General features: G+C 43.8%; 1 protein-coding gene across 1 annotated transcript; it reads left to right on the forward strand.

The window, feature by feature from the left end:
• The first annotated feature begins 1780 nt into the window (after positions 1-1780).
• VGLL1 (vestigial like family member 1) lies at positions 1781-26185 on the forward strand. Its single transcript, XM_032756456.2, has 5 exons — positions 1781-1862; positions 5506-5744; positions 18117-18536; positions 20297-20350; positions 25838-26185. The coding sequence occupies exons 2-5, from the start codon at positions 5531-5533 to the stop codon at positions 25924-25926; spliced, it is 777 nt and encodes a 258-aa protein (XP_032612347.1). The 5' UTR covers positions 1781-1862; positions 5506-5530; the 3' UTR covers positions 25927-26185.
• Positions 26186-26641: the final 456 nt, after the last annotated feature.

Below are 26641 nucleotides of genomic sequence, written 5' to 3' on the forward strand. Positions count from 1 at the left end.
ATTATTTGTAGAAACGAGGTTTTGCCATGTTGCCCAGGCTTGTCTCAAACTCCTGGGCTCATGCGATCCTCCCACCTCAGCCTCCCAAAGTGCTGGAATTATAGGCGGGAGCCACTGCACCCAGCCTCCACCTTGAGTATTTAGGTGTTGGGAACATTTCAAGTCTTCTAGCTATTTTGAAATACATAATACATTGTTGCTAACTATAGACACTCTATTCTGCTATCAAACAGTAGAAGGTTTGTTTGAATATAGAAGAATACCTTCTATTTAACTGTAGTTTAGAGCGTCTGTTCTTCCCCCTGCTCCCACCCACACACCCTTCCCAGCGTTTGGTATCTGTTCTCTACCCCCATGAGATAAACTTTTTTCATTATAATATTTTAAACAAGGAGTGACTGCATTCCATGTTCTAAAATGATCACTATGGCTGTCTTGGGATGAATGGTTTAGAAAGGGGTAAAGGTGGAAGTCAGGAGTCCAGTTAGGAGGCTGTTGTGGTGGTGGTCCTGGGGAAAAATGATGAGGGCTTGGACTACAGTGAATGTTGGAGAGGTAGTGAGAAAGCACAGATTGGAAAGCATCTGGAAGGTAGAACTTTCAGGATATGTGGATATGTTCCTCCAACCCCTCCGGTGGGTTTCCTTCTCACTTAGAGGAAAAGCCAAAAGCTGTAGTGTGGCCAATGAGGTCCCATGTGACCTGGTCCTCATCTTTTCCCCTCACTCCCTCTCCTCTAGCCACACTGGCCTGCCTTTCTGTGAACAGATTAAGCACTATCTCACCTTTTGAATTTGATGTTCCCTCAGGTATCAGGAAAGCAGGTATCCATGTGGTTTTTCCCCCTCGGGGTTCTGCTGAGGTGTCACCTTATCAGAAAATCCTTTTTTGGCCACCCTGTATAAATTAGCACCTAGCCTACCACTCCTTGTTCTTCTACCCTGCTTAATATCTCTTTATAGTACTTATCACCATCTGGCATTGTAGATATAATGTACATATGTGTATATATACACAAACATATAACATGTGTATGTATTTCTTCCATGAGGACAGGGATTTGGTATGTTTTGTTCACTATAGCACACAACCCCCAGAACAGTGCCTGGCACACAGTTGGCATTCAATAAATATTTGTTGAATTAATATTGATGAAGTAGACAAAGAGAGGAGCAAACAATGGTTCCAGTATTTGGGGCCTGAATAATGGTGCCACTTACTGAGGTAATATTGAGGGGTTTTTTAAATAAGGATTGGGATCCCCTCCTCCAAACCTCCTGCCCTGAATTGCTTTGCGTATTGCAGATTGAGAGAAGTCCTTTCTCCCTCTTTGGCCAATGGAAGCCTGTGACAAGTCCAGACTCCTAGGGGTCTGAGCTCTCCTTTTCTTCCCATGGAGAGAGGGAAAAACTAGAGATAAACCAAACTGACTCTCAGTTCCAGAGACTGATGTGACATCAGCTTGATCTAAACCCCAAAACTGATGTTTTATTTGTTGTTGACTCTGTGTATGGTTTTGGACAAACAATTGGCCTCCCAGTTTAAGAGACAATCTCACAAAATGCTTTTTTTAACGCAAAAAGAAAGAAATGGAAAAAAAAAAAAAAGAGCTACCATTTTCCTCATTCCTGCAGGTGCCCAACCAGGTTGACTTGTTGGAGTACATTTTCTGCATTCTTAATAGATAGCTAGCAGGAAACGCCTTGTACAGTCCCAGCTAGAGGGGCGGAAAGTAACAAGGAGGTGAGGGTACAAATCCTCAGCTCCTGCTTCCGCAAGCACTAAGCTGCTCTGAAGTGAGCCAGGCAGCTCTGGCCATCTTTTCCCAGCCATAGAATCAGGTGATGGTCCAGAATTAAGAGGTAAGAAAATCTGGGGATTTTTTCTGGGGAGAAGGAAAGAAACTTAACTGGGAAGAAATGGGGGTAGTCATCAAATACTTTGCTCAATGAGATACAATCTGGTCCCCTTGGGGATTTCGTTCCAAGTGATTGGTTTGACAAACTAACCCCTCTGACTTCCCACCCTACCCCAGACTGCTAGGTACCATTTTGGAGAAGTGCGGTAAGTGCGTCCATGCAGGCAGATTGTGGTAGAGTTCTGGCCAAAATGCTGGTTTGGGATTCTGTGCTCAAATATTTTTCTTCTTTCTTTCTTTCTTTCTTTCTTTCTTTCTTTCTTTCTTTCCTTTTGTTTTTCGTTCTTTCGTTTTCTTTTTTGTTTTTTTAAGAAGTGTGGGCAATATTTGAGGGAGCACTTTCCGTCTTTGTATCTTGTGAGTGGGGAAGTTGCAAACTGCCTGTTGTTTAGTAATTATGCTGTTCTGGCGGTACCACTGGTAAAACTTGGCCTTGGGGTTTTGTCTACTACGAGAGGCTTTTGCTATAAGCCAGGCACTGATATGGAACCATCTTCTCTGGGAGACAGCCACCCTTTCTTTAGCCTCACTGACATCCCCTTCTATCCAGCTTTGCAGCATCTCTTTCTCCTAGGCAGGACACACCCCAGCAATTAATTCATGAATGAAGAGACCTCTTAAGGAGGGCTCATTTGAGGATGAAGCTCCTCGTGTTTCTCCAGAGGTAGAGTGAGATGCAGTTCTTCATAGGACTAAGCCAATGACACTTCTCAGAATTTTAATATTCCTCAAATACAGTTTCTCTCCACTGTGGTCCAAGTGCAGCCCAGGGAGTTGCTTGTGAGCTGATCCAGAGAAGTAGCCTATGGCTTTCGTTTTGATTGTGTGCGGTGTGGTTGGGGAGGAAAAGAAGGGCATAGGTAGTACTTATTCAGTGAATACTGAATTTATTATTCAGGATGCCCAATTGCCCACGGACTGAGCTCTCCAAGGTGAAGGGGATGAAACACCACCTCTGACTTTCTCCATCTCTAATATTTCCTGACTGTAGCCAGTTGGCCTGGGGTATCGCTGGATTCTACCCAAGGAGACTAGGCACATGCTTCAGGGCCCTAATGTCCTTAGGGTCCTACCAGCTCCTTCCCTTGTGGCTTCAAGGGGAGTTAGCAAAGAGAGATTGCAAGCTATGTCAAGCCTGAACCTTGAGCAGTGGCCACTGGAAATTCTGAGAATGAGAGGGTGAGCCCTCCAAAGTTGCTCACTGGCCCCTCCAGCAGCAGGCAGAGGCTTCAAGGAGAAGCCCTGAGGGAGCAGACAGAGTTGGGAGTTGCTGTCTGCGTTATCTGAAGGAAACCAGATGGCTGGTTTAGGGTTCTGGCTTGAAGCCCCCTAGGAATTAGGAGATAGATGGAGAGACTGAGGCCCATAGAAGAGAAGGGACTATTAGACCCAATGGGTAGTCAATAAGGGATGGTGAAGGTAGGACAGACGTTAATGCCGGAAAGACCTAGGTTGAAATCCCAGCTCTACCACTCCCTAGTTGTGTAGCCTAGGCAGTCTATTTCACCTTCTTCAAGACCCAAATTGCTCATCTGTAAAATGGGGATAACAATACCTAATTTGAAGATTATGAAGATTGGAGAAGATAGGTGTGTAGTTTCTGGCACAGAGTAGGTGTTCTGTGAACTGCAGCTTTAAAAAAGTACTGCCTCCATGCTTCTCATTGCTTTATAATTCATAACACCTTGGTTTTTATTTCTATCCCTTCAAGTATCAGAATATATCATGAGCTTTTTCTCTAAATAAAGGAATAATTTACCTACAGTGAAATGCATAGGTCTTACGTGTAAAATTTGATAAGTTTTAACAAATTTATCCATTCATGTAGTAACCATCTCCCTCATCAAGATGTAGAACCTTTCCAACACCCCTGAGGGCTCCCTCATGCCCTTTCCTAGTCAATCTCTCAATCTCTACCCTACGGGCAACCAGAGTTCTGAATTTCATCACCGCAGATTATTTGTGCTTGTTTCATGTATGTGAAATTGTACAATATGTGGCCTTTAGTGTCTGGATTCTCTCACTAAACATGTTTTTGAGATTCATACATGCTGTTGTGTAGATTGGTTGTTTGTTCTTTTGCTGAGTAACATTCCATTGTGTAAATATGTCACAGCTAGTTTATTTATTCTCCTGGTGATAAACATGTGGGTACTTTCCATTTTTGGTTACTACGAAGAAAGCTGCTGTGAACATTTATGTACATGTCTTTGTGTGGACATAGTTTTTATTTCTCTTGGCTATGTGTACCTAGAAGTGAGATTGCTGGGTCACAAGATAAGAATATGTTTAACTTTATAAGAAACTACCAGTTTTTCAAAGCGTTTGTTCACATGTTTTTGGAAAGTAAGGGTGCAATGGATTCGTTTTTGAGCTAGTACTTGGTTATGCTTATCATGACTGTCAACCAGGGGAAACATTGCTTACTTAACATCTACATTATGCTAGGTGCTAGGAATAAAGAAATGAATATGAAATGCTGTTCTCAAGGATCTCATAAACTAGAGAGAGAGACAGTCTATTAAACTCTAGTCATTTTCATTAAATTGACAAGAATGAATAGATCAAATCCATCTTTAGCCAGAGCACATGGCAAGTCAGATTCGGTGATCAAAGGTAAAGAAGCATCCTAACAGGCTACTTCCCTAGTAAAGGAAGGCCACAGCATGTCTTGAGGGCCCACTGTGTGCCAGGACCTGGTCTGGATGCAAATAGCCAGCCTCTGCCCACAAGGAACTCTCAAGGTAGGATATGATGATACCAATGATGAGACCCAAGTTTAGGGCAGTTCAATACACAGCTATTGAGCATCTACTCTATTCCAGGCACTGTTGTAGATACAAAAGATGTGCTGGGGAACAGAGCTGACAATCTTACAACCTTTCAGGAGGTTTTCCACCAATGGTGACAACATTGGTGTAAAAATGTTTTTTTGTACATCTGCATTTTGTTCAGAATATATCTGTTGGAGTCCTTAGAGATGGTGTTGTTTGTAATTGCTAGTTTCTAAGATGGGATGCGGGTAGGCGCAGGACACAGTCTTACATAGATTAAGGCATCAGGCGAGTAGGAGAATTTGATGTGTTTACTCCTCTGCGTGCGAGCGGTCAAGATGGAAAGCAATGCCCACTATTGAAATTGTCAAGCACCCACTGGATTGCCTGGTCAAGCTCTCCATGGGAGCCCATGCCTACAGATAGTTCTGGGCCAACCTTGGCTCATTTGTTTAGGAGAAAGGCACTTCCCTGGGAGGCAAGTTACTCTGCTATTTGGCCTCAATGTCCTCCCACCTCCCCATTTCCTGATGCTCTCTCTAGTCAGGTTGCCTGATCATTCTCATTTGTAAGAGAAGGCCCCTTCTCAGCACTTCGTGGAGATTTGTCCTGTTGTCCCTTGAAGACTGATTAGACAAGGCTTCTCAACAGCATCATCATTGACCTTTAGGAGCTATGTGGCTCCCTGGGGCCCCAGTGAGCATGTGTACCTGGTGGGAGCAAATTGCTTGCCCCCAAGGACACTGCTCACCCAAACCACAGCCAAGCCACTTGGTAAAATAGTGCCAGTGACATTTTGCCTTTGGTCCACAGCTATCACCTGTGTCATTCACTCACAATGGAAGAAATGAAGAAGACTGCCATCCGGCTGCCCAAAGGCAAGCAGAAGCCTATAAAGACGGAATGGAATTCCCGGTGTGTCCTTTTCACCTACTTCCAAGGGGACATCAGCAGCGTAGTGGATGAGCACTTCTCCAGAGCTCTGAGCAATATCAAGAGCCCCCAGGAATTGACCCCCTCGAGTCAGAGTGAAGGTGTGATGCTGAAAAATGGTGAGCATGTGGGGAGGGAGGAAGTTGGGATTCCCTATCAAGGCTGCCACGGACACACCAGTTCTTTGATGTACTTGACACACTTGCACGCACACGTATATGTTTGCTAAAGGCAAGTTGCTCTGACTAGTGAGAAGCCACACCCCTTCCTAGAAGTTTGATGTCAAAATGGGGCTGCCATCTACTGCTCCAACCTCACCTCCCCAGCACTGTCCTCCAGAAACTGGCTTCCTTCTATCCTTCATGTTCGCTTTGATTTCTTCCTGGCCTTTGCACAAACTGTTCCGTGTCTGCAAAGCTCTTCCCTCCCTTCTCCTAATTAACCCACATTCATCCCAAGATCACTTCTTTAGGGCAGCTTTCCCTGACCACCCACACCCCCAAGCATTCAAATATCCTATTACAGATTCTCCTACCATTCTTTAACTTTCCTTCACAGCCCTTGTCACAGTTGCAGTTTTTACACTTGTATAATTATTTGACTATTGCATACTCCTCAATTAAATGAAAGTTCTGTGAGGGCAAGGACCACTGCTGATTTTGCTTAATATTGTGTTTCCAGCATAACAGTGACTGTGACATAGGGGACAACCAACAAGGATTTGTTGAATGAGTAAATGAACATACAAATATGTAAATTTGTGAGCACTATATCTAGATACAAAGAACCTTGAAATTTCCATAAAAGACTAAAACATAGATTAGAATCTTGCTGAATAAGCAATTAGAGCAGAAGTATGTTATGATAGTTTTTAAATATTGATAATATTTGCATTTTATATAATTTATTTCCATAAATGGAGTGTTCCCAGTTGTAGAGAGGTGGTTTTGAAAAGTTTTAAAATCAAAGCTGGCTGGGTGTGATGGTTCACACCTGTAATTCCAGCACTTTGGGAGGCCAAGGCAGGAGGATCACTTGAGGTCAGTAGTTTGAGACCAACCTGGCCAACATAGTGAGACACTGTCTCTACAAAAAAATTTAAAGAAATTATTCAGGTGTGGTGGCTCATACCTGTATCTCCAGCTACTAAGGTGGGTGATGCAGAAGGATCACTTGAGCCTGGGAGGTTGAGGCTGCAGTGGGCCATGATTGCACCACTGTACTCCAGCCTGAGTGACAAAGCAAGACCCTGTCTCAAAAGAAAAAAAAAAATTAAAGCTACTGGAAAAAAAAAAGAAGTTTAATGTAAAAATGGGTGCTGTTTAATCAAATCAGTTCACCTATTTTATTATTTCCTCAATCATGTTAATTGCTGGGTTTACTGCTCAGCACACAATGAAGCTCCACAACTATTTACTGTTATCATTATCAGTATTTTTCTTCTTCTTCTGTTTTTTAGAGACAGGGTCTCACTCTGTTGCCCAAGCTGGAATGTGGTGGCGCGATCATAACTCACTGCAGCCACGAATTCCTGGGCTCATGAAATTTTCCCGCCTTAGCCTCGCAAGTAGCTAGAATTACAGGTATGCGCCACCACACCCAACTAATTAAAAAAAATTTTTTTCGTAGAGACAGGATCTCGCTATGTTACCCAAGCAGGTCTTAGATTCCTGACCTCGAGCGATCCTCCCACTTCAGCCTTCCAAAGTGCTAGTATTACAGGTGTGAACCAGCACACCCAGCTAGTATTATTATCACTACTATTATTACTACTGGCCTGATGGGGCAGGAACGCCAAAGCATCTATGAAAAGAAAACGCATGTCCCATGTAGGTGCTCCCAGACTATAGTGGATGGTTCGGTGAGCAAGGGCAGGGGCCAGAGGGAAGTAGATGAATAGTGTTGCCACATCCCTTTCCCACCCTGCACAGGGCCAGGTGTGTCTATTTGGTAATTGTTAAGAAATAAACAGTTGTACATCTCAAAACAGTTACTTCAAGAGAGCTAAGTCAAAATGTGCACATCAAAATATCCAGGTTTGAAGGAAGGCTTAAACATCACACTAGCAGGGGCTGTAGTATGACTTTCATGGACCCTGGACACTTTTGTCTTCATGGACCTCCTTCCTCTGCAAAAATATTAAAAGTCACATTTTATAACTGCATTGGTATAAAGATGAATATAATCCAAGCTGGGTTCATGTTTTAAATATATTCAGTATCATTGTCATATTCATTTTTTAAAACATTTTTGTGGGCCCCTAAAACTATTAATGGGCCCTAGGCACTGTGCCTCCTGTGCCTAATGGAGAAGTCACCCTTGCCAGCTGGATGTCACTCAATATGGCTCCCTTTACCTTTTTGGAAAGTGAGCAAATATATCAGGGTTTGGTGGATTTCAAGAGCTCTTTATTGGTGTTGGTGAGTGCACATGTTGAACGACTTGCTCCCACTGGAAGACATACATACCTCCAAGTGGGGGCTTTTGTGTAAAGTGGACAAGAGGGGCCTCTGCCTCCAGGCAAAGAGCTCCCCTGTTTCCAGGTGCCATCATTCTGGCTTTGCTTTTTGGGACTGGAGAGAGGGTTGATGTGTATCTGATGTATTCACCTTTGCAGAATTTACTTCTCTCTTAGAATTTACTTTTGCAGTCAATCAATGTTGGTTTCTCAGAGAATCTTGTGGGTTAAATAAATATGTGGAAGGGCATGGGGTAGCAGCAGATACTAAAGGAAATGATGTGGAGCTTGCTGTTAAAATGGGCAGGAGGTGGTGGGTGGGGAGCGGAGAGGCGATGTCTAAGAGTGTGCTGAATAATCACAGCAGAAGCAGGAATGACCATGCTCTTGAATCATTTGGGGGATTGACATGTGGTAAGAGCTGAGAAATGTGGTGTGTGGGATTCAGAAGATCTAACTGGCTCTTTGGAAGTGTCAAAATCTCGGGCAGTTAATACACAGACAAGTATACTGACTTTGGCTATTTGACTCTGATTTATTTCTGAACACATTGGCTTGGATTCATTATAATCATTCCCTTGTAAGCACCATCAAGCCATGGTCTCACTTTCTCTATTCTACTTGCCTGGTAAAACCCAAGCTGGGATAAAACCAACTCTTGGCCTATTGCCCCATTTCTCTGCTTCATTTTGCAGCAAAACTCAAAAGTGGTATTTATGTGTACTCTGTCCTTTCCTCTCATGCTCTCTAAACTCCATTCCACTCATGCTTTCAACCTCATCACTCCTTGAAATCGCTCTTATCAAGGTTACCCAGTGACCTCCACTTTCCAAATCCAATGGTCCCTATCTGTCCTCATCTGATTTGACCTATCACAACATTTGCTGCAGAAGATTGCTCCCTCCTCTTGGAAATACCTACTTTGCTTGCAGTCAGCCCCTAATATTACGCTTTCTTGGTTTTCCTCCTGCCTCCCTGGTTACTATTTCTTCTCAGTCTCCTTTGCTATATGTCCTTCTCTCTCCAACTTCTAAACATTTCAGGGCCCCAGTACTCAGGTCCCAGACAACTCCTTTCTCTATCTACACTTACTCTCTTGGTCTTAAATGCCATCTATATGTTGAGCAATTCCAAATGCATATCTGAAACCCAGAATGGATTTCAGACCTGCCTGTCTAACTGCCTACTTGATCTTCACTTAACATGCCTAATAGGAAACTCAAACAAAATGGCTCCCAAACTGAATAAACTCTTAATTTCCCCCTCAACCTGCTCTGCCCACAGTCTTTCCCATCTCAATAAATGGGAGCCGCATCCTTCCAATTCCTTGAAGTCATGCTTAACACTTCTCTGTCTCACACCCCACATCCAATCCTTTTGGAAATTGTGTAGGTTCTATCTTCAAAATATCCAAGATCTGACCGCATCTCCTCACCTCTGTTATCACCTGGGTCCTAGAAGCTATCATCGCCCCCCGCTGAATTGCTGCAGTCACCTCCTAATTGGTCTCATTGCTTCTTCCCTTCCTCTCCTTCAGTCTATTCTTAGGAGGGCAGTCAGAATGGTAGCATTAAAATGAAAGTCGCACCCTAGCATTCTTCTGTTCAAAACCCTCTGACAGCTTCCCATGTCACTAGGAATCATGTCCAAAGTCTATAATGGGGCCCTACCTCATCTGGGCCCCCGTTGTTTTTCTGATCTCATATCTTACCACTTTCTGCCTCACCCGCTCCAGTCTAGGCTCCTTGGTATTCATAAACTATGCCAAGGACAATCCTGCCTCAGGCCTGCCCTTTGCACATGGTCTCTCCTATCCCTGGAATGCTCTTTCCCCAGATACCTGCATGGCTTCACCTTTCTCCATTCAAGTCTCCACCTGGATGTCACCACTTCAAACAGTCCTTGTCTGAGCAATCTATTTAAAAAATGAAAGCCCCCACCCTCTCACGTCTGTCTTCTTACCTGCTTCATTTTTCTTCTTAGCATTTGTCACCACCAGGCACATTATATGTTGTATTTCTTTCTTGATTCCTCTCTCCCCTTACCCTCTGAGCTCCGTGGCAGTGGGGACTCAATCTGTTAACTGCTGCTTTCTAAGTACCTACCACAATGCCTGACACATGGAGGCACTCAATACATACAGCTTGAACGAATGAAATTATGATTTTGATCACAAGGTGTTGACACTACAGATGGGGGTCACCGTAGAGAGTGGGTACGGTGTGGTGTACAGCTTTAGAACCACTCAGCATGGGGCCAAGCCAGCTCCATCACTTACTAGCAGTGTGATCTCCAGACATATCACTTCACCTCTCTGCGCCTCAGTTTCCTCATCTCTAAAATGGAATAATATTGAATTATAGGACAGTGCTTGCGAGGAGTCAATGAGATAATGCATGTCAAGTGGCACATAGTAAGCGCAATGTAGTCCAAAGCTTGAGTTGAGTTTTTGAAGAGCTAAGATAGATGTGAGGACCTGTGTTCAAAACACCAGGTTCACAGAGCAGCAGGCATCTCCCATAAGCCTCCAGGTTTTCGGGGGGTTCTGTTGCGTGGCTGCCATAGAGTTTCCTATGCCTTCTGACTTCACCTTGACCTTCTGTGAAGCCCCTGCCTGCTGAGGGAAGTTGGGCATGGCCCTGTTTCTTGCCCAAGCCAGCCTTCACAGGCCAGATAGAGAGGTGGCTTGGTTCTCCATCTTCCTTCTTGGTTGTTGCATTTTCCCTATAAGAACCCCACAAATCCCTTGACTGAAGATGTTGTCTCCCTCACAGAGTGTGGTGCAGGCTAGGCAAATATTTGTCCGCTGATTGAGCAAATGAAGGAAAAACTGCCTCCCTCAAAGCCTCTCTTATCACCACTAGGAGTCAAGTTTCTCATAAGCTCTGCTGCCTCAGGGGAGGGCCCCCATGAAAGGCTTCCAGTCCCACAGAGGTTCTCACTGGAGGTGTTATATGGCATACATATGGCTTTGAAAATGGTGGGAAATCTTTCAGGTGGCCTTACATTACTGACTGTTAGTATCCTCTCAACCCCTACAGGCCAGCACCAGGCCGTCCAGCCCAGCTAGGCCATTCCAAGGAGAACAGGCTCCCATTCATGGGCTCCCATGGCCGACTCGCCCACATTCTAAGGGCTCTCTGTTGAGCCAAATATGCAAAGCCCAAACACAGAGACCCGTGTGGCTAGGAAATGCCGTCAAATTTCCTGGCTTCTCTTCCCCAGTCAATGTTATGTTTTTATTTACTTATGTATAATTTATACTGGCTGTACTTCAGAAAAGAAAATACAAGTTGAAGGTATCTTTGAATTATCTCCCTTTTAAAAGGACACTGGGAAATTTAGAATCAGTAACTAGAGAAGCTTCAGTAACTATAGTTTGTAGGGGCCATGGTCCTGGTACGTATGCCACCCTGTGTTCTTCCTGTCCTGTCCCCAGCCCCAGTCCTGAGGCTGGCCTCAGGCCTGGCGACATTGCTCCAGGGCTGCTGAGAGAAGGTGAGAGGGTATATAGGTGGGCCTTCAGAGGTCTCAAGGGATCCAGCCTCCTTCTCTCTCCCCTCCCATCTGCCATAATCAGTAAGGGTAGGGAAGAAATGCTGTCTTTAAAAAAAAAAAAAAAAAGTGTAAATATCTATGTGAGATGTAGTCATGCTAGTTGTTTATGGCCCTTGTAAATACTGACAGTTTCCTGTCTTCCTTCCCCGTAAGGAAAAGGAATCTATCTGCACAAACATATATGGAGCTTCCAGCAAATACCAGACACCACACTACAATTAGTGCATTTTACTTCAGTCCACAAAATCAACCGTGATTTATAAAGTTCAAAGACAGGCAAATCGAACCTATGATGTCAAAAGACAGGATATGGTTACCTTTTGGGGGAGTTGTGACTGAGAGGGAGTATGGTGTGCTTCTGGGGTGGTGGTCAGGTTCTGTTACTCGAGCTGGGTGCTCATTACCCAGTTTATGAAAATTCCCCCAGCTGCACACTTCCATTTGTGCATTTTTCTGCATGTTGGTTGTGCTTCACAAAAGCATTTTGCAATGGATATTATCCTTATTTTACAGAGCAGGAAACTGCAGCCCAGAGAAGGTAAGTGCCTAGAGATGGGTCACACAGCCAGTGAGTTATAAAGATTGAAACCCAAGTCCATCGATCTCCAGAGCCAGTCTCTTGACTACCCCATTGTCTTGCCTTTGTACACTCTGACAATGCCCCAGCAAGAGGATTTAATACCTATAAGGACCATCGCTAATAATGTGTATAATGGCTAACACTTTTTGAACACTTTCTGTGTGCCAGGCCCTTTGCTAGGGCCTGTCACGTGGATTATCTCACTAAATCTTCACACCAACTCTACTGGTTAACTCTGACTATGTCCATTTTCCTGATGAGGAAACTGAGGCTTAGACAGTCAAGTGACTTGGCCAAGATCTCACAGCTAATATGGGGAGTTTATAGTATTTGTCGGCAGATGGAATTGATTTCAGATCTTAGCCACTCAACATTTCAAATACTAGCTCATATTCTGTATTTGATCTCTATTTTCAGTTGGGAAAAAGAACCTGGATATTCATCCAAAGACTAGGTACCCCAGGGAGGCAGCTGTGAAAGAGGGGAAGGAACTGAGAGGCCCCCCTGGTGCCCTGGAATAGCACAATCTCCTCTAAGCTGTCCCTCCACCCCCAGTGTTATTTTGACCTCAGCTAATGCAAACGATATGCTTTTTGTACTTGGGGGTGAATGAATGAAGTGCAAGTGCCACCAGCAAACAGGGCAGAGAGGGAAAGTCAATGTGTGCAGATCACGCAGGCCAAAGGTTGGACTTTCACAGTGCAAAGTGTGCATGTGTTCAAAGGGTTCTTGGTTTCAACTTCATCATAAAATGAGATTTGTAGGCCAGGCGTGGTGGCTCACTCCTGTAATCCCAGCACTTTGGGAGGGCCAGGCATTCAAAACCAGACTGGGCAACATAGAGAGACCCTGTCTCTACAAAAATATTTAAAAATTGTCCAGGTGTGATGGCTCACACCTGTATTTCCAGCTACTCAGGAGGCTGAGGCTGAGGCGGGAGGATTGCTTGAGCCTGGGGAAACTGAGGCTGCAGTGAGCTATGATCTTGTCAGTACACTCCAGCCTGGGAGACAGTGAGACCCTGTCAAAAAAAAAAAAAAAAACCCCACAGAATTTGCATTAAAAGACGCAGAAAGAGGGAGAAGAGAAGGAAGGAAAGAAGAAAGGATAGATGGAAGGAAATCAGGCAATCATGGATTAGTCATTCACAGCTGTGACTTGTTTTTTGGGAGCTTCACGGGTCAAGTGGTTTCTTAAGTTTTTGCTTAAAACATAATTTTTACTATTTACAAACATAAAATATACTCATTTTTGGAAATTTAGAAAACACAGATAAGCATTCAGGAAACAAAAACCAGATGTGCATCCATGGACATGTACTAATTTTTACAATGTGACATCATTTTGCACAGAATGGGTTGTAACCTGCTTTTAAAAAAATTCAACAATGTCATATCCACTTCTCAATGCCATTCAATGTTCTACTACAACATCATTTTAATGGCTTAAGAGTATCATTTTATAGATGTACCAAATTTATTAAAATTTTTGGATATTTAGGTTGTTGCTGATCTTTCACTATATTATACAAATCACTTTGATTGAACATCCTTGTAGGTACATTTTTACATGCATCATTGACTACAACCTTAAAATAAATTGCTACAAGTGGAATGCTTGGGTCAAAGAGTACACACAAATTTTAGGGTTTTGATATATACCGACAAATTTCTTCCTAGAAATGTTAAGCCAATCTGCCAGCCCTCCAACCCAAAGAGCATGTAAAAGTGCCCAGCTCACTGCATTCTTTGCAATATTGGGGAGGCATAGTTGGTAGGAGCATAAGGTTTGGAATCAGGCACCTCTATCACTTGCTAGCTGTGTGGCCTTAGACAAGTCACTTTAACCATTCTGGGTCTCGATTTTCTCATCTGGGTTGCTGTGAGGATCACATGAGATCATGTATGTGGAGTGCTAAGTAAAGTGCCTGGTCCATAGTGAGTACACAGTAAACAAAAACTATTACATATTTACAAATTGTTCCCGCCCACCTCTGATGTGTTATTCCCTGGGAATGGCCACAGACTGAGCAAAGACTTCTGAAATCCCTTTTATAACCAGTATCTACTCCAGCCTCCAAACCAGCCCTGAAGTGCTGCTGCTGCCTCTGCTGCTGTTGTGGGCCCCTTGGCTCAGTCCTTTCTGCCCCTCCCTTCTCCAGCACTAGGCGACTGTTGGCAGGGAGGATTCTCAGGCATCATACATTAATGACCATCTTGCTTTTTCTCACGTTGATTGTGCTGAGTGTTGCAAACCAGTAAAGAAACCCAGAGTGGCTTTCTAAACTGAAATGATGAATAATAACAACAGCAACAGCTACCACTTACTGAGTGCCAATTGTGTACCAGGCACCATGCTAAACCTTTTACATGGATTGTCTCGTTCAATCTCATAACAGTCTCAGAGGTGGGAGGGGACTTGCTCAGTGTCACACAGCTAGGAAGTGGCAGATCTGGGATTGGATTCCAAGCCTCTCTGACTTCAAAGTCTGTGCTTTTAACCACTTTCATCCTGCTCTCTTCAATTTAGAAAGGTTCAGTGGGGAAGGTTGTGTGTGTATGTATGTGTGTGTGTGCATGTTTGTGTTTATGAGTGCGTACATGTTTGCAACTGTGCATATGTATGTGTGTTTGTGTGTAAAAATGTGTGTGCACTCGTTAGGATAATAGTTTTCAGGGCCACTATGTGCTAGGCACTGTGCAAGTTCTTGGGGATATAATGGTGAACAAAAGAGAAATTATCTCAGCTCTCGCCAAGCTTACTGAATGATAAGACCAATAGTGAATGAATGAATGTAAGAATTAATAAATAAATAAATTACAGTATTACTGCCATGAAGGAAATAAACAGGGTGCAGTCACAGAAAGTAACAGGGTCACAAACTTTAGATTGGAAGTTGAGGGAAGGCCTTTCTGAAAGGGTGACATTTAAGTTTGTATGTCGAAAAACCAATCTGGAATGGGAAGTCAGGGCCTCGATGCAAGGATAAAGTGGAGGGAAGGTACTCTGGAATGGAGGCAAACTCATAAGTGCCTGAAGATGTTTTCTAGAGTGTTCTGGGGCTCCCAAAAGTGTATATGGGTGGAAATGTGTGGTGCCTCTGGGTATGCGTGGAAGGCAGGGGGAGTGGCCTGCCAGTTTCACCGAAAAAGGGCAGTGTAGGAAATGGAGACCAGCTCTCTCTGGACAGGTTTTGTCTCAGGACCAACAGCATCAGGAATTCTAGAGGGATGAATGGGACTAAGAGGTAGGGTCTAGATGCCCAGGGTTGAAGTAAGTGGAGTGGAAGCCATTTGTACTCCTGCTGAAAGAAAAATCCTAGCCTGCCCCATGTATGCCTGCATCAGGGTGTTGCTCACCTGCTCTCCACTCATTCATGTGGTCAGGGGTTTGAGAAGCCAGCAAATTCTGCCCTGGGGCACCCTCTCTCACTTCTAGAGGTAACTAATAGGGGGCACTTGGATTAAAAATATGTCACCAGGGTCACTTTTAGTAGCAGCAGCAGCTTTGAGCCAGTGCAGGTTTGTAGTTTAAGAGGCCTTTACCCATCCACAGGGTAGGTGGGAGTGGCTGCCGGAGCAGTTGGCCCAAGAGGCCTGAAAAAGAGAGGCCCACTCAAATCCAGGGTCTCCACTCCACAGGCCACTGACTTCCAAGCCTAATCTGGAATGATGTATTTCCCCAGGCCACCCAAGGCCCGCTGTTGGATCACTGTGAATTTGGGGTTAGGACACCCTGTGCGTGCCCACAAGCTCCCATCCAAACTGTGCTCTGGGGCACCCGGTGACCATATAGGACTTCGGACTGTGGCACACCAACCCACTTCCCTTAACATTTCAGAGAATTCTAGAAAGGAAGCAGTTAAGAGAAATAGTCAAAACATTCTGGGGCTCTGCTTTCCACATTTCAAGCATTCAGCCCCTAAGTCATATGTATGAGATCTGTAAGGCCTGTTCAGATGGAAACTGCCTAGTTGTCAGGGGCTACGCTTTGTTTCTAATTTGTGCTTAGAACATGCAGTACCCTCATTCAATATGAAACACAGACTGTGATTACACCAAATTAGTTTAATCACTCTCTTTGTGCACTGAATTGCTTCTGGCCTGGAGATATCAATTTTCAGAAGTAGCACTCACCCTCAGCAAAACAAATCTTAATATATTGTCTTGCCTTTGGTTTCATAAGAAGGGCCAACCATCCCCCATCACTCACTGTGAATGGTGTGAGATGTTGGGGAGAATGTGCCGTGAGGGCTTGGACTTCTGTTCCTATCCTTTGTGTCACACTGAGTGACGGCACTCCAGTAACACTGTGCAGGCCTCTCAGAATTTTTTATCTTGTACACAATCCAGTCAGACCGAACATTCAAGAGTGCTGGGAGAGGTTTGTATGGGAAAGAGGACCAGTGTCCCAGACATCCTCTCCAGCCGGCCAATCTTCCTTTGTCTCCACACCCACCCTCTCTCCATTATCTTGGATAGATGATAGGCTCCAGGCTTTAAGAACTATCTGGAAGAGCTCTTTCCCTCCTCCCTTCTGGCCTGAGTGGGTGTTGAGAATGGGGAAAACATTCATCCTTGTCCTAAGCTATCCTGGACATTTGAGATCTCAGATTCGGCAGCTATCATAGGCACAATAAGAATAGTGTCTATGGGACCAAAGGACACTCCATGCCTCTTAACTAATCCACATGAACTTCGCAAGAAGAAACTAAGTCACCTCTTGACCCTCAGAATTCTGCTTTTGCAAAATGGGGTCCAAGCAACTACTTCCCTCCCCATTACTTATCATTCCAGCTCACTTCCCTTCTTGGCTAATCAGTTTTTGCTACCTTGGTTCAGTCTCTTGACATCCCTGTGCCTCATATTACTCTGGAAAATGTGGTTTTAGCTCCTAGAGTTGTGTGAGTGACCAGCACAGGTAAGTGTTAAGCCCTTTATAAAGTTCTGTGGAGTCCCCCTATTTGGTGTATTTAAAACACCAGCTGCAAAATAAAGCTAGATGATAGCAGCAACCAAACACAAATCAAGCACGTTTACTTCTAGAAAAGTATCCTTAAGGAGCTAGTTGGATCCGGGAGCAAAGGTATCTATACAAAGATGCTCATTATAATGCTGTTAACATAATAGAAAAAAATGGAAATAACCAAGTAGTGCACAAATATGACATTTGTTAGTTATATTACTGCCTTACCATGGACTATTTACTGTACAGCACTTTAAAAAGCTGGTGTTTGGCTCTCCCCCTTCCCTTCCTTTCCCTTCCTTTCCTTTCCCTCCCCTTCCCTTCCCTTCCCTTCCCTTCCTTTCTTTTTCTTTTTTTCTTTCTTACCGAGTCTCACTCTGTTGCCCAGGCTGGAGTGCAGTGGTGCAATCTCGGCTCACTGCAACATCCGCCTCCTGGGCACAAGTGACTCTCCTGCCTTAGCCTCCCGAGTAGCTGGGACTACAGGTGTGCACCACCACACCCAGCTAATTTTTGTATGTTTAGTAGAGATGTGGTTTCACCATATTGGCCAGGCTGGTCTCAAACTCCTGGCTTCAAGTGATGTGCCCACCTCGGCCTCCCAAAGAGCCGGGATTACAGGCATAAGCCACTGTGCCTGGCCTATTCATTTCTATAGGAGGCTTTTCATGAGATTTTAATGAAGCAAAAATGGCTTGAATAACAATATATGTTGTGAAAACAATGCATACATGAATAGAAACCAATCCTAGAAACAGTACACCTACGGAGGACAATGGCTGTTTCTGGATATTATCATTAGGATGATTTTATTTTAGCTTTTCTGTATTTCCTTCAAGTTAAAAAAATAGAGTATGTATTAAAAAAAAAACTACATCCACTTTGAAAACAATAAACACCTAACATGTCTTCTAAATCTTTCCTTCTCAGATGATAGCATGTCTCCAAATCAGTGGCGTTACTCTTCTCCATGGACAAAGCCACAGCCAGAAGTACCTGTCACAAACCGTGCCGCCAACTGCAACTTGCATGTGCCTGGTCCCATGGCTGTGAATCAGTTCTCACCGTCCCTGGCTAGGAGGGCCCCTGTTCGGCCTGGGGAGCTGTGGCATTTCTCCTCCCTGGCCGGCACCAGCTCCTTAGAGCCTGGCTACTCTCATGCCTTCCCCGCTCGGCACCTGGTTCCAGAGCCCCAGCCTGATGGGAAACGTGAGCCTCTCCTAAGTCTCCTCCAGCAAGACAGATGCCTAGCCCGTCCTCAGGAATCTGCCGCCAGGGAGAATGGCAACCCTGGCCAGATAGCTGGAAGCACAGGGTTGCTCTTCAACCTGCCTCCCGGCTCAGTTCACTGTAAGGAAATGCCTACAGATACTTGGAGGGGTGCCTCTGATTGGTTGTGGTTGAGAGTGAGTTGGCATGAGATGAGGTGCCAAGACTAATTGCTGCCACTCTGGACATAGGGCTGCTGAGGGACAGGATGTTCTGCTTAAATGTTCCATATATCTTCACTAGGCTTCATTGACATTCAGTTTGATAGCTAAAGGGTTACATAGATAGCCAGCCAGATGGACTTGGCCCAAAGTACTCACCCTAGCCTGTCAACTTGGCCTTACCTTAGAAAAATGATGGGCTGCTGCCTAATATCGTAGGGTCCTGTGTTTACCTCATTGGGAGCAATTAAATAAGCCATTTGCAGAACAGAGCTCTGTGACGTACCTACAGGCTCAAACTGTAGCCTCCAAACAGGTTGTCAACTTGCAGTGATGTCAGGCTCCAGGCAAACAACAAGGGCAATCTATACCAACCATCTGCTCCACACATTAAAATTCAAAGCGACTGTAGAGGCAGCCCCATTGCTGCTTGGAGACCTAACAGTGCCTGGCTGTCCTTGGCTTGCTCCTGTACTCTGGGATCCTCCTGCTTGGTTTCCCTTGGGTTCCTGCTCCCTGACCACCACCCCTCCCCTGAACTAAAAACACCCTTAAGGCTCACTCACTTCTTCATTCACTCATTCACCCAGCAAATATTTAATTAGCGCCTACCAGATGCAAAATATCCATCAGAAAACAAGGCTCCCTTCTTTGTAAAAGGACGGGGAAGAATTGGCATTAATTATATTTCCACCAAAAAAGCAACCTACTCTGTTGCAAGATTTGCCTTTCATATGAAACACTTATAAATATATATATTTTATAGTTTCATGGAACCAAGTCTGCATCCTCTGTCATTCTGTACTCTGGACGAATTTTCTTTTGCAGCTTCCTTGTCCATACATAGTGTGGTTCTAGTGTTCCATGCCTGAAAGAAATTACTAGAAGCTGTCTTTACACTGAACTAAGCATATAGTAAACAAAGGGCCTGTTCAGCATAGCCTACCTAAGTCAGGCACTGTGTTCTATTCTAATGTGGAAAACAAATTTCCCATTAAAATACCACTCTGTCATTTCCAGAATTTGATTAGGAATATACTTAAGGAGTAAATCATACAAGTGTCATGTTTGGGAAACCTGTGAAATTTCCTGCCCCTCTACTCTTTTTCAAAAGTCCTTTCCTACTGGATTCACAGGGAAAATTAGGCCAACTGTGCTTGTATATATGCCTGTGAATACACACAGCAGAGCCCTGTTTCGACAGTTGGTTAGAACACAGATGGCTGAAATCATCACCTTCCAAACATAGCAACTCTTTACAGTTCAAGTCCAATTCAGCAAATATTTAGTAAGCATCTACTGTAAGCCAGGAACATCATGGTGAAACTATAATGCAGGCATTGTCCTATTCCTGAAATCTCAAGACAAATTCACAAACAAATGGTTATCACCGAAGTCTTCATGCTTTACTCATGTTGACATGAGTTGTATTAATTGGTGACTGGCAGTCCAGGATCTGTTGAGGAAGTCAGTGACCCTTAATCAGGAACACTGCCTTGGAAGATGGTGGACCTTAAAAACAGAAGCTTCTCAGTTTTTGTAGCATCTGATAAGAGATAATATGCCAGATATTCATAAACTTAGGGCCAGGCAATGTGGGGCCCCTGGAATGCTACTGGGCACTCTCTAACCTAGTCCTAGAAATTTCAGTTCCAATAATGTTTTCTTCTTCTTTTCTAGATAAGAAACTATATGTATCTCGTGGATCTGCCAGTACCAGCCTTCCAAATGAAAGTAGGTATCTGGTCCAGCCTTTGGTGGTGTGTGTCTGTATGCTGAGAATGAACTTGAGAAATAAGGCTTCTGTCTACTACTGGAGACACTGGTAGTGTAAAACCCAGAGTCTCCAGTAATGGACGGGAGCCTTATTTCTATCACTCAGTGTTTTCATAGATAGAATTTGTTTCATTTTAGCCTCAAAAAGAGTATATGCACTTCCTATCTTGTAAAATTTTATTTTGCTGTAGAAGCAACTCTCCTTACTTTCTTTTTTCTTTTCTTTCTTTCTTTTTTTTTTTTAACCTGAGTTTGACTTAACTGAAGTAGCCAAGGTGACTCAGAAAAATTAAGAAATTCATGAGGATGAGGATTAGCTTGCTGTGTCCCAGATGTTCAGTTTTCAGCCTAGTACATAGGGCCACCCCAGGACTCTGCAGTCAGGGAAAATGTCAACTGAGGCGTGAGGCCAGGACTCTGAGCTCCACACTCGATTTGAAAGTGGTGTCAGTGGGAACTTACAAAAGAGGACAATCTGGGTGGAATGACAGGAGGATCTTCATGACCTGGGTTCAGGGTTCAAGTGCCAGCTTTATTATTTACTTGCTTCAGGAACCTGGTCACATTTCTTAACCACTTCATGCCTCAGTTGCTTCATTTTGTCAAATAAGCATAAAATAGTGCCCACCTCATTGGGTGAGGTGTGAGGAGTAAATGAAATAATGTATACCAATGCTAAGAATAATGGCTGGCACATTATTCTAAGCATTGGCATACATCAAACCATCAAGAAGTCTTTTTGGAGGGCATCCTGTGTGCCCCCAAGCTGTGCTCTGTGTGCTGTGTTTAAGAGAGGACTCAAGCCGGGTGTGGTGCCTCACACATGTAATCCCAGCACTTTGTGAGGGCAATGCAGGAGGAACACTTGAGCCCAGGAGTTAGAGACTAGCCTGGGCAACATAGCAAGACCCCCAATTCCATAAAAAATAAAAATAGAGAGGATCCAAAGGAAGAGCCACTACCACAGCCCGTGATCTCAGGCATTTGACAGTCTGGTGTGAAGTAAGGGTGAGGGCAATCTATAGACCCCACTAGAATGTCAACCCCATGAGGACTGAGACTTTGAGAGGTATACCACTGTATCCCTAGCACCTTGCAGAGTGGTATACAAATTTGTTGAATAAATGAATGAGTAAATGCTGGAAACAATAAAAGAGCATTTAACAAGGAAATGGTAAGAAAATTCAGTAATGTAGTAAAAATTATTCCAATGTAGCAAAAATTATTCTGTTTGATGCCCTTGTGTGAGAGACAAACAAAACAAAAACCAACCCCAGTGATTAATTGGCCATGCCTCCATGAGGAGATTCATTTAGAGCTGGTTCAAAAGCCTTAGCATGGCCAAGGCAGGCATCACGTAAGTTCCTGCCCAAGGAAATGAGTTCTGCTGGCCTTCTAACTTATGAAAGGCAAGGATTATGGTGTTTCCTGAGTACTTGTTAATAGTGTCTACATTTGTTTATTGTGAGTCTCAGAATTACTGATAACTTGATGCTTAAAATTGTTCATAAACTAAAACTAACAGCAACAACAACATGTATTGGGTGTTGACTATGAGCCACATACCACATACTCCATCTTGCTCAGTCCCCACCATGACCTTGTGAGGTGTATGTGAATATGTCCTAGGTGCTTTACTCAACCGATATTCAGTAAATAGTGATTGAATGAATGAATATCCCCATTTTATAGATGAAGAAACTGGATCTCAAAAAGGTGAAAGGACTTGCCTTAAGTCACACAGCAGCAAGTGGCAGATGCAGTATTATCTCTTTGCTCTCACAGTGTCATAAAATTATCAGAAACAATTCCAAGTTAAATCAAGTATACAGCAGTGAATATTAGTCACTGGTGAGATTATTTTACTACACATGAGTTCACTGTCTATCTGGGACCAGGGCACTATCCTAAAATAAAGGAAGGGGGATGCAGAAGGCTCAGAAAGCAAGCAAAAGAGCAAAGAAAAATATACCTTTGGGAAAGGGGGTAGGGATGATCTTTCCTTGCAGAGAGTAGTTGAGGAAAGGTGACTATGCCAACAGGCCCAAGTCCACCCTTCTAACACTGTGGCCCTGGGCAGAGGGAGGTAACATGGAGCTGAGAGGAAGAGAAGGGACTTCCTAGGGCTCCAAGTAAAAGGACAATGGAACCCAGCAAAGCCCATGCTCTTAAGCATGACACCAGTCTCCCAATCTTGCCTGATGGTACGAACCACCTGGGGAGCTTGTTCGCTGCCCAGATCCTGCTCCCCCACTTCCTGGGGGAGTAGATGTGGCATGAGACTCAGTTGCCCCTTCATGTTTTATTCTTTTTTTTTTTTTTTTGAGATGATGAAGTTTTGCTCTTGTTGCCCAGGCTGGAGTGCAATGGCTCAATCTCGGCTCACTGCAACCTCCGCCTCCCGGGTTCAAGTGATTCTCCTGCCTCAACCTCCCAAGTAGCTGGGATTACAGGCACCCGCCACAACGCCCGGCTAACTTTTTGTATTTTTAGTAGAGACGGGGTTTCACCATGTTGGTCAGGCTGGTCTTGAACTCCTGACCTCAGGTGATCCACCCGCCTTGGCCTCCCAAAGTGCTGGGATTACAGGCGTGAGCCACCGTGCCCAGCCTCATGTTTTATTCTTTATATAATTTATATTAACCTCATTTCAAAGTGAACTACATGAACCTTTCAGTGGAAATTTAGGTTGTTCTGAAAGATTTCCTATGTGAGGCTCCAGAAAAATATTTGTCAAGAAGGGAGGCAGAGTCTCCTCCTGCCCCTCCGATATGGCCCTAGTGCCCTCATGTGGGCTCTCATGCGTCTATGAAGCAGGGGCATGTGGAGCAGAACAGTCATCAGAGCCAAAACGGTAGTCAGAGAGACCTTGGAGAAAGACATTCTGGAGGTTAGTCTCACAAACGTTGGTCAAAAGTTTTAGTGAATTTGATTTTATCTTTTGGTCTGTAGAAATAGATATACTGGTTATGTATTGCTTCAATGGCTGAAAATAATAATAACAGTTGATATTGCTAATTGCCAGACACAGGACTATAATATACATTGGAGATATAACAGTGAATAAGATTGTCTTGGTCCCTGCCCTCATAGAGTTAATAGTTTCGTGGGGAAGGCATGCCCACCCCCAAAGGGAAAATACAAAATATTTGCAAGTTATGATAAGTGGAGTGAGGAAAACACATGAGGTGTTGAAATAGGGAAAAATGGGGGCCAACTTTAGATAAAGTGTTCATGGGAGGCCTTTCTGAGGAAGTGGCATGTGATCAGGGACCTGAATGAAGTGAGAGAGCCAGCTCTGGGAAGAATTAGGGCGGAGAGGGAGGGAGGTGGAGGAAATTGTCCCTGCAAAAGCCCAAGATGTGTGTGAAGAATGGAAAAAAAAAAAAAAAGACCAGGGTGACAGGAGTGGAGTGAGAAACGAGAGAGTGTGGTACAAGACAAGGCTGGAGAGGTAGGCAGGGGCCAGGTGGTGCAGGGGCCTTATGGGTCACATCGGGAGTTGAGATTTCATATTCTAAGTGACATTGTGAGCCATGGAAGGATTTTACGTGTGATCCAATTTGCATCTGATAAGATCACAAAAGCTGTTCTGTAGAGGACACGATGGAGAAAGGGAAGAATGAAAACAAAGACACAAGAAGCATGAGAGGATGATAGCCTGGATTAGGTGGCAACAGCAGAGATAGGAGTATTTGAGATCTACTTGGGAGGGTTAGCTCTTAGGACTTGGTAACGGATTAAATAGGAATGGCAAAGAAACGGGAAGAATCCAGGTTATCTCCTAGGTTTCTTGTTTCAGCAAATGGATAGGAGAACACAACTGTTTTGGCCATGTCAATTCTGAGGTGCCTATAAGACATCCAAGTGGATATACCTTTTAAACAGTTGTATATGTAAGTGAAGAAAGTCTGGGTAAACATTTGGGATGTATATTAGTCCTGTACATAAGTGGTATTTAAGACCAGTGGATGTGATCACCTAGGCAGAGGATGTAGACATAGAAGAGAGGAGAGCCGCAGAAAGAGGCCTGGAGGGTGCCAATATTTAGAGACTGGGTACATGAGGAACCAACGGAGGAGACTGAAAAGGTGTAGTCAGTGTGATAAGAGAAGAACCAGGGCAGTGTGGTATATAACAGAAGCTAAAAGAGGTGAATGTTTCAAAACAGAAGGAGTGATCAACTGTATTAAAGGCTGTGGAGAGATCAAATAAGAGAAGGTCAAATAAAGAGAAATTCCTATTGGATGTGGCATCAGAGATTTTTGTAGCCTTGTTAAGAACAGTTTTCATTATGTGATGTGGACAGAAGCCAGATCGAAGTGGGTTGAAGAGTGAACCAGAGATGAGAAAGTGGAGATAGTAAATTCAAGGAGCTTCTTAGAGAAATTTAACATTGAAATGATAAAGAGAAAAAAGGTGTTAGCTAGAGAGGCTAATGGGCTTTGAGAAGGTCTTTTTTGAAGAAGGCAAATATTAGAGCCTCTTTGCATGATAATGGGAATGATCCAATATAGGAGGATGAACATAACTTGAGGGGTGAAGTCATTGAGAAGACAGAAGGGACATGTAGAAGCATTGACCTTTCATAAGAACAGGGGCTATTCTGCCGTTGAAAGTATACAAAAGAAAGCTAATAAGGACACAGATGCAAACTGATTTTCAGGCTTGCTTGTGAGGAGACTAAAAAGTACTAATCTAATGATTTCTACTTTCTCAATCAACTGTGGAGCAAGACAGCAAGAGTGTGGGATATTTAAAGAGAGTGAGAAAGTACGAAGAAGTCTTGGGCATTGGGAAAGCAAGCCAGATAGTAGACAAACATAAGTAGGATTTCTGGGTGGTGATCTGAAGTCTGAGCCCATGAATTTCAAGTGTGAACTCTCAGTTGGGTTGTGCAATTTTCATCAGTGATGTTAGCTTAGTGTAATGTGCAGAGAAGGCAAATGGGGACGCTCATCTAGGGGTGAGGTTGTGGCAAGTGAGTATGAAGGATAGAGAATAAGGAAAAGGAGTCGAGGGTGGGCAAGACCCATTGAGAATAGGTTGAGGCTGTGGGTTTCCTACATTTTCAAAGTTTGAAAAGAAGCTGAAAAGTCTCAGTCTGGTCCTGATGAATGACATACTTTCACTTGAAAACTTTGGTTTCTCAATCCTAACAAAGTGACCCCCAAATGCAATTGTTGAGAAATCTGATAACTTATTAGAAATTGAGTAAACTGCCCATCACAAGTTGAATAAATTCTGTTGTGGCTGCAACAGAATTTATTCTGTATCCACAGCATTTCTTGGATGCAGTTCCATGAGTTTCTGTCTTCCCTTCCTCTGAGGTTGAGGACTCTGGTATCTGACATCCCACAGGTGTTCATCTGGACCCTGGAGGAGACTTACAGCCTTCCATAGGGGCCTAGCTGGCTTTCATTAACCATGTAACTTCTTCTTTAGCTCTTTCAGAGTTAGAGACACCTGGGAAGTACTCACTTACACCACCAAACCACTGGGGCCACCCACATCGATACCTGCAGCATCTTTAGTCAAGTTGGAGGAGAAAGACAACACTTGGTCTAAGACACGGCTGCAAGACATCCCTGCAGATTGTTCCAGATAAAAATGAAAGCTGCTCAAATCCACTTGCCTCCCCAATCTGTTAAACAGCTTCGTGTCTAGTATGAGCTCAGTACTTGCCCTGTGAAAATCCCAGAAGCCCCCGCTGTCAGTGTTCCCCATCCACACCTGCTTGCTCCTGTGTAACAGCTCAGATGATGAATAATAATAAAACTGTACTTTTTCGGATGGTGCTATTCTGGGTTCTAATTTCTTTCACATCCATCATTTCATTTAAATTTTCCAGCAACCCTAATATTGGCATTATTATCTTCATTTAATATGTGTGGACACTGAGGCTTAGAGAAGCTGCCTAAGATCACATGGCCAGTATCAGGGCCAACACTGAAATCCAGGTCTCTGAACTCAGTGGTCTTTTCTTACCACTGGAATACTTAATATCAGGATATTAAATTAATGTCAAGATGGCTCTTAGATATTTTCCCCTCCCGTCTGCTATGTAAATAAAGAGCACAATTCTTCTATGAGTGGATTGGTGATCTTGGCATTAATACAGCAATTCTCCTGTCTCAAGAACAGTTTTTCCAGTGTATTACATATGTTTCCTAGATTCAGTAAGAGGAAAAAAGGCTTAAGGAGTACATTTTCTTTCAAAGTTATTTACTTTCAAAATCCATGTTCTTC

Source organism: Hylobates moloch, unplaced genomic scaffold (genome assembly GCF_009828535.3).
Source record: "Hylobates moloch isolate HMO894 unplaced genomic scaffold, HMol_V3 SCAFFOLD_7, whole genome shotgun sequence".
NCBI lineage: Eukaryota > Metazoa > Chordata > Mammalia > Primates > Hylobatidae > Hylobates > Hylobates moloch.